At 37.7% G+C, this 9452-nt stretch overlaps 1 protein-coding gene across 1 annotated transcript; it reads right to left on the reverse strand.

The window, feature by feature from the left end:
• Positions 1 to 442: 442 nt before the first annotated feature.
• LOC145678988 (protein GVQW3-like) lies at positions 443 to 835 on the reverse strand. The gene has a single exon (XM_081749592.1). It carries the CDS (start codon positions 833 to 835, stop codon positions 443 to 445), a length of 393 nt encoding a protein of 130 aa, XP_081605718.1.
• Positions 836 to 9452: the final 8617 nt, after the last annotated feature.

The raw sequence follows: 9452 nt of genomic DNA on the forward strand, positions 1-9452 counted from the left end.
TAGGGGGACTTATCTGGAGACTACGGAAGTACTGTAGCGCACACACTTCTTTTTTTGGCCAAATATTCCTGAACAAGCACTGCTCGGTAAGCGGGTGCATTGTCATAGATAAGGATCTAGCTACCTGGGGCTGAATATTCAGGCCGAACACTACTAATTCTCCTATGAAACTCTCCAAAATACTTAAATAAAACTGGGCATTCACTGTGTGACCTTCTGGTACAAATTCACTATGAATAATACCCTTACTGTTGTAGAAAAACAGGAGCATTGTTTTCACTTTTGACTTCTGAAGTCAAAGTTTCTTGCTTTTTGGAGATCCTGGGGACTTCCATTCGGCACTCTGACGTTTAGTAGCTGGATCATAACGATAACGCCAACATTGTCCTCCGCAACAATGGAAAGTAGGAAATTGTCATTCCTATGAGCCATTGCCAGGATGTCATGGGCATCGGCCTTGCGCTCTTGTTTTTGTTCCTCGGACAATGAGTGTCGCACAAACCGCGACTTGATCTTGCCCAAATGTTACACTAAGTAAGATCTTACGAATTGTCTTTTTCTTAGCACCATGCTCATCTGCCATCTTTCCCACAGTGACGCAACGATATTCTTTCACAGTATTCCGTTCGCGGACCTTTGCGATGAGTTCTTCGTTGCTAACAGACATTGGACGACCCAGCTGAGATTCAGCTTCAATTAATTTCACACACACACCATCTACAGCCTGTATACGAGACATACACGTATCATTATACATTCTCCGCACCAAATCAATAGTCTCTGTGGCACTATTACCCAGTTTAACACAAAATTTGATATTCGCTTTCTGCTCCATGCTACCGGGTGTCCAATACAGGGGTCCATCAACCCGGAGTTTGGGATAGTGGAAGCCTTGTTCATGCATATATTTTTAAACTAGGAAGCAAAGATTGAAGTACACTAGGAACAACACAGTGTTGCCAGATGTAACCGAAGGTATATATATATATATATATATATATATATATATATATATATATATATATATATATATATATATATATATATATATATATATATATATTTGCAAAACTTGTAAATTGACTTATAACTCATACGTATGAATGTTCTGTCGTTAGTTGGAGTAGCTTGGAAACTATGGAGCAGAAAAAAGAATTTTTCATGTCCACCGATAACTAATCGGATGACGCATCTGTAAGGGGAACTAGGGAAATCGTAGTTTTCATAAATTAACACTCTGAATTAGCAACCCTGCTGATATTTCAGTGCATCAAAAGGTAAAGGTGTGTTAAGGATCTGTCTACATTATGCAATTCCTCAAAACAATGAAAAACAAACTTTGAAATTATTGTGATAAATTTTTTACTTACATGCACCCGGCAACACTGCTATTGATTTCTATGGGGCTACTTAAAGCAAGAAGTATACAAGAACAATTCTCGAACTTTTCAAGACCTGTAAACGAACATTCACAGTGCCATTGAGAACATTAACACTTCTAATCTTCGTAAAGTTGCTGCCAACCTGGTGAAACGTATGGACCAGTGAGTGTTTGAATCGAAACAGGGGACACTCCCAACATCCGCTGTAGAGCTGGTAACTAATTTCTGATAGTAGCAGTGCTGCAGGGTGCATGTAAGTAAACGTTTTATCATGATATTTTCAAAGTTTGTTTTTCATTGTTTTCAGGAATTGCATAATGTAGACAAATTCTTAATACACCTTTTGATGCACTGAAACATCAGCAAAGTTGCCCATTCAGAGTGTTAATTTATGAAAAATATGATTTCCCTAGTTCCCTCTTACAGAGGTTTTATCCGATTAGTTATCGGTAGAAATGAATTTTTTTCTGCTCCATAGTTTCCAAGCTACTCCAACTAAACAAACTGAAAATTAACGACAGAACACCCATACGTATGAGTTATGAGTCAATTTACATGTTTTGCCAAAAAATTGATTTACCCCTTCGATTACATCTGGCAACACTGTGTTGTTCCTAGTGTACTTTAATCGTTGGTTCCTAGTTTAAAAAATATATGTATGAACAAGGCTTCATTTTGGTATAACCATTATTCGTGTATCACTTCAGGTTCAAAAGTTCTACTATCCCAAACTCCGGATTGCATTGTATATTGGACACCCTGTACTACCGTGACGAGAGCCTCTCAGAGACTGCTGGTAAAGGCTTCGTATTTCCCAAGATGCTTTGCGTGCAACAATGTGGTGTTGTCAGACTGTAGAAAAGGGATTACTCTTTCGAATACACATATTGGTTTACGGATTGCTTTCACTGTTTCGTCACAGTAAAATCAGTCTCGTTACTTAATTGTCGGGCGGTATACATCTATATATAAAACAGAATATTATGCTTATACTACAGGACGCGGGAACCTTAAAGTGACCCCAATTAAGGGCAACGTTGACATAATTTGCTGAATGATGTTTTAAATTAATAAAAGGTTATTTATGCAATACATGAATATAAACCGGTATATTGTACATTAATAGAGTTTACTTGGTGCTTAGTGTTTGAAGATGGCTATCTTCTTTAAAAACAGTTTTTCTAAGATTTGAAGAATTAATTCTTGAAAGTACGAAATAAACGGGAGATATAAAATACCAATAACAGTGCTCATTTAAATCAGCGTTCGTCAAACTATGAACGAAGGACCACTTAGAATTCAAGGTAATTTCGTGTCACACACAAGGGCGCCAATATTGTGGTTTCCAAGGGGGGGCAAATATAAGCGAGGTTTCAAATATAGGTTCAAATTTTGCCATAACTAATGTAAAAGTTCTATTGGGCTTTCGATATACCCAAGTACGATTTTCTCTTAGGGGGGCAAGCGCCCCACCTTGCCCCCCTGATGGGCGCCCTTGGTCACACACAATAGTTGAGAATATGAGAGTTTTTTTTTTTTAATTGCATAAGTAAGCATCTTTTATATTCTTTTCCAGAATTGATATATTACGAAATTTATTACCCCATCAACTCTATAAAATATTTTTAATAGTCTTCAATTATACGGAAAGAAATTATCATCTACTTCTACTAATACCAATAAATAATTAAGGATATTTTAATATTGGCTACTTTTAAAATAGTATACAAGGTGGTCCAAAAGTAGGTATACAATACCGTACTACATTTTATATAATTTCTTATTGTTATCCACCAGGAAGACAGTTTCTTTATTTGTTCTTAATGTGTTTTTACTTACATTTTAAGCTCGGGAAGAGCCGAAGTAAATAAACCCATAAACTAGAATGTTATCCTTGATCAATGCAGGGGTGTATACCTACATTTGGGAGAACATACGCTCAACAGATAGGAAATTCATACAGTTCATGGGCAACAAACCAGACAAATATCGCGTAAAATTCTGGATGCTAGTGGAAGTGGAACACAAATACATAATAAATGGCTTCGCATATTCAGGAAGGGATGACGAACGACCAGCAGACACACAGCTTGGTGAATTTGTTCTACAGAAGCTTGTGTGACCTTTCGCAGAGTCCGGATTGAATGTCACATGTGACAACTTTTACACATCCCTACGTCTCGCTCGTGATCTCAAGAAAAATAATATCAGTTTGGTAGGAACTATCCGTAACAACAGGAAAGAAGTTCGAGATTCAGTAAAAAAAAGTCAAGAGAAAGGGTCTATACAGTACAACTGTACTGAAGACTGTAGATGATATCACGCTCACGACCTATCATTGTAAGAAGAACAAAAATGTCCTTCTTTTGAGTAGCTTTTACTCTTATGTTGACATCGATATCAGCCATAAGAAAAAAAAGCCTGGAGTTGGAGTTGATGTAATTCACCAGATGCCACGAAAATACTCCGTGAAAGCATCAAATAGAAGATGGCCAGTACACATTTTCTATAACATCCTTGATTTGGCAGCTACAAATGATTTCGTCCTCTACAAGCTGGTAACGAGGAAAAAGACACTCGTCATCAATTTATTTTGGCATTAGGAGAGGAACTGGGTTCGGAAGTGAAGACACTAAATGAAGACGGTAATCGTACCAAACAGTTTGTACCTGGATTGCTTCAAACAACTAAGCGGAAGAGATATCAAGTTGCTGAGTGCAATGAAAACGAGACATAAGTTCAATGATTCCACTGTAATAAGCACGTCTGTGGATCCTGTACAAAGATAACCAAAAAGTACGCTGTATGTTCAAAATGCGATGAGTAGACATGTTTTATAATGTTCACATCTACATCCCTACTTGTAAAGAAGTTCATGTTCTAATTCATTATGTTATTATATTTTATTTTAATTCCTATTGTTCATGACATTTGAAGGGAAACTTATAAATTTTACAGAATCAATAAGTAGTGTTAATTATATTTGCTATATTATGTAACTTCATTTTAAGTAACTTTATAGATTACAAAACATACAATATTTAAATTATTCGCTAAGAACAATAACAAATGTAAAATAAAGAAAGAAAATAATGATATTTTAATTTATAAATAATAAAAACCCAACAATAACACCAAAAGTATACAAGAAGTAAAGAGTAATACTGTTTAATGTGTGTATATTTACGTCGGGGTCAAAATGACCCCTTTGATGCTTCTAGTATAAGCAAGATTATGATGCTCCTAGTGTTAAGCAATGTAAGATTTTGAAAATAGATATATTATCATGAGCAAAATTTAAATATAAATAATATAACCAGAGCTTACCTTTTTAGACGTAGCTCTCTTTGTTAAAAATTTTTTTTAAATGTCAAGGTAACTAATTCAATTATTACTATTGAAGATTAACAATTATTAAATGTAATAATATGATTGTTTGAACAAAATACAATTGGTAGAAGTTTTAAATAACAAGCAAACGTAAAATTTTGAACGGAGGCATAACTAACAATTCCACAGGGTGCACAGCAAAAGAGAGCCCATTTAAGTTTCAAAGATTAACTTTATGATGTTACGACGTTAAAATCCATTTTTCAGGTTTCATATTACGAGGGTCATCAAGAAATAAAGACCGCTTATTTACACAGAATGAAAAACAATATTTATTGAAAAAAAATGTTAATACTTGAAGCTTCCCTCTACATGATCACCACTTTCATTTAAACATTTATCGTATCTATTGAAGAGTTTCAGAATTCCCATGTTATACTTCTGCCGCAAGTTTATTAAGCCACATGGTCACTGCATTCTCCACCTCTTCAGCATTTCCAAAACGTTTACCGCCCAGAAACTCTTTTAGCTTAGAGAAAAGGTGGAAATCACTGGAAGCAAGGTTTGCAGTATAAGGTAGATGATCAAAAATTCCCCATCCGATTTGACCCAGCAATTCTTTAGCTGCAGCGGCAGTGTGAGGTCGGGCATTGTCGCTTTGCATGACTCACTGTAGTTTTCTTAGAGTCTCACAATAACAATTTGCATTGATCGTAGTACCTTTTGGCATGAAATCCACCAAAAGAACACCTTCACAATCTCAAAAGATGGTTGCCATTATCTTTTCTGGGTAATGAGAGATAATAGCATTCAAGTGATTACCTCTTGCTCTCTGCGGTGAAGCGAGACACCCAGGTCTCATCACCAGTGGCGTTCAGAAATCGAATAACATTCCTTAACAGGGCGACTTCTTACAACCCCCACTCACAGTATTATGAGCACAGCTGTTACGGAAGTCAAATGACCCTGAAAAGAGGTGTGAGCTGCGCGGCTGAAATCCGCGAGCGGTCTTTTGTTTGGATGCAGTGACTACCTGGCTTCATGAACTAGTGGCAGAAGGATATAACATGGGAATTGTGAAGCTGGTGAAAAGATAAGGTAAATGTTTAAATGAAGGTAGTTATTATGTAGAGAAGTGAGAGAAGCTTCAGGTATGTGATAGATTTCATTTTTTAAATATGTTTTTTCATTTTGTATAACTAAACGGTCTTATTTTCTGGATCATTCTCGTATCTCACACTTGTTCTTTGCTATTGTTCTGTGGTCTTCTATAAAGGTATCCAAGAAAGTTCTCTTGCTTTTTACCTACTACCTTCGAACATCGCTATGTCACCTAAGATGTACCTAGAAGATCAAAAATAGTTCACATCAGCATCGACGACCTTCTGCCAACGTTCTGGAAGGCCATGGATTCTATCGCGGTAAAACTTGGTGGGCCTGAAGCGAAGAAGGTATCAAGTGAATTTTGCACCTCTACTAGGGATTTGAACTGGTGTCCTCTAAAGTGATTGTAGAAGGAATGGAATAGGTGATAATTCAATGGTGCAATGTCCGGGCAGTATGGTAAATGCAATAGTATTTCCCATCCATGGCGTAGAATGGTGTCCCGGTTAATCCTAGCCATGTGCGGTTTAGCATTGTCATGTAACAGGAGGACCCCTTTGCGATTCAGAAGTGCTGGCTCTAGAGTTTTGAGTTTTTCTTAAAGACGGCTCAACTGCTGAGAGTACACAGTTGCGTTAATGTTCTGAGCAGCTGGTAGCAGTTCCCGATGCACAATGCCGCGAGCAGTCCACCAAACACGCACGAGGACCTATTCTAGTGCACTGCTGGTTTCGGCTGTTTTGGAACCGGTTCATGGGATGCTAACCAATGATGACGGGGCCATGCAGCTTCATTCAGGACCCACTTCTCATCACATGTCAACAGTCTGTCCAGAAATAACCCCTTTCTTAGACGAAACAGCAAAGAAACACAGGTGTCTTCTCACATTGTCTTCTAGCCTGAAGTCAAATCATGTGGGACCCATCGACCCAACTTGTAATGCTTCACAAGTTGATGGAGGTGCTGCCGAATGCTTTCTCCACTCACACTGAATTGTAGTCCCAGTATGCCTGGCCAGTGTTCGCCTCAATTGCTGCTTGAAGATCTTCATTTTGGACATGTGTTGGTTTTCCGGCATGTGATGCGTCTTCGAGTGTTTCGTCACCGTGCTTAAGCTTGGTAAATCACCGCTGCACTGTCTCCGTAGTCACGACACCCGCACCAAAGGCCTGGCATATCTTTCGCCCCGCTGCAGTGGCGTTTGACTCCAATTTGAACTCGTACAGCATACAGGCCCTTATGACGCGCTGTGGTGGTCCCATGTTCACTTTGTCCTTACGCGGTTTGTTCGCGGTGTAACTGAACTGTCAGAACCAGGTAGAATGTTGGATGTACCCATACCAACATCTGACCGCCTTATCTCCATTCGCATTCAAGCGTTGCAAAGTTCTAACCGATTTTTTGCACTTACCTGGAGATAAGACTACGGGCAATGTGCGGCCCACTGACCAATGTTACAGCAACAGTTCAATGCGCCGTCCATCCTGAGCAATCGTTAAATGTCCTCGCTGTTGGCAGTCATCCATTACCCTGCCCATCATGTCCTCAGGAATATTGGCATACGCGTAGATAATCCGGCATTGAAGGTGGTTGATGTCCCTGATCTTGGTAGCATACACAACGGATTTCACGCTATATACTTGCAGAACTCATCGAAGCTGGCGCTGATTCAAATAAACCAAAGTTAAATAAACATATCAAAACTGCTTCGAACTATTAGAGCTTAATTTAGGACAAGTTGTTTGGAGCATAAAAGTCGCTAAATTCTTAAGTGATTCACCAAATCGTCATTTAAAAGTCATCAAAAAAGACGCTAATAGAAAAAAATATATTATTTGTCGTTATGCTGGAAGTCGAATTCCCCTAGATTTAGTGACTTTCCTCCCTAAATTAGTAACACTGAAACAGGATAGTTTCTTGTTTGTGTGCTCCAGGCTGACGGCCGCAATCATATGGTTAAACGGTAGTTGCACAAGTATGAGTGTAGGAATGATCACACACAGGCCAAGCAATGTCAAGGATAATGACTGTGCTTAGAGATTGCTTTGGCAACGGTCCACCTGGAGAACGATAGCTACTCAGATGCTCCCCAACGTATTAAGAAGGACATACAGACGCATACATCTGTGTGTGTGCACAGCCCGATAGAATAAATACATCCAATGCATCTGTATGCACTGGATACATAATTTGTATACGGACGTAAGTACTCAACTATAATGTATACTAAATGAATAAACTTATATCACACAGATATTGGTCTCTGTGATATCCCTTATCTAGTAGTACTCTGCCGTGTCGTGACAAAACGCTGTAACTTTGGCGAAGAAGTTTTGCGAAAATGAGCCTTAAAGTTTTCATCCGAAAATGTGATCTGTATCGTGTAGAAATAGTGTATCTTGACTTTGGAAACACGTGGTTACATGTAATGTTACGTAAATGCATGTTGTGTGATTAAATTTGGTGAAAATTGATTGGTTGACCATTATTGCCTAGTTACACTGGTTCTACACGATACAGATCACATTTTCGGATGAAAACTTTAAGGCTCATTTTCGCAAAACTTCTTCGCCAAAGTTACAGCGTTTTGTCACGACACGGCAGTACTGTAACTTCTCGGACACCCTGTATTTTTTAAAAAAAAGTTTTAAAATATAATTAATATAAGAGCGGATATGCAAATTTTTAAAAACTTTTTTTGTATATATATGTATAATTTAAAGAGAATGCGATCGTTTCTGGTGGATTAGTGGATTTAATTGAACTGTTGTTCTCGTATGTCTACTAGAATTTGTACTAAATAAAAAATGAAACAACGAATAACGGACTAAACATTTAATCCCTTTAATTTTATCTGTTATCGTATTTGCCACGTAAACAGTTGGTAGGCGTCTAAAAAGGCAACCACAAAAATACCGACATAGAAAAAAAAAAGAATTCAGGGAAAAGAAGATTGGACAGAGAGATCTCAATGGAGAACATACAGTGGTTCGTGGTAAACATGAAAATAACAATCGCCTCAGCAAACAGTCCATTCCGTTCGAAGTTTAGATGGTGAAAACACAAATAAGAAGAAAACTACTAAAGAAATAAAAGTCTATTGTTCGACATACAAAAAGAATTGTCAAGAAACGAGTTTATTTGAAAATGTCTTCTGTTTTGTTTCTTTCTTTCTCTTTCTATTTATTTTATCCTGTCTCCGCTTCAACATATATACGTATATCGACTCTTTCTTTTATTAAAGGTAAATACACATAGAGATAAACTTTTCTCTTGAGGCAATTCACTAGTTAAATATATAGTATATATTAGTGGAAAGTGTACATAAAAATTGCATAACCATGAGTTCTTTGAGTTCGTGTGACTTGAGTTGTGTAATGCGTGGTTATGAAGAATGAAACTACTATTAAAAAGGACTCTAAACTCCTTCCGAGGCTTGAATTCGATGCAGTTAGCGGATGTACAGACCGTCATGCGAGATCAAGCTTCACATTAGGCCTATATGTCATTCCCCACCGCTATCTTTCCTTTAGGAGAGGTAAATTACCCACTGATCCCAGCTGCGCAAATGTGAAATATAGCTAGGAAAATTCTGCAACAACCAATTTATAATTACAGAAAATATAAATTTGATTG

The sequence above is a fragment of the Thermobia domestica genome, chromosome 1 (assembly GCF_964235325.1).
Source record: "Thermobia domestica chromosome 1, izTheDome1.hap1.1, whole genome shotgun sequence".
Classification (NCBI taxonomy): Eukaryota; Metazoa; Arthropoda; class Insecta; order Zygentoma; family Lepismatidae; genus Thermobia; species Thermobia domestica.

What these genes read in the sequence shown, in the direction of transcription:
- LOC145678988 (XM_081749592.1), bottom strand. Translation starts at nt 835, where the DNA reads ATGGAGCAGAAAGCGAATATCAAATTTTGTGTTAAACTGGGTAATAGT.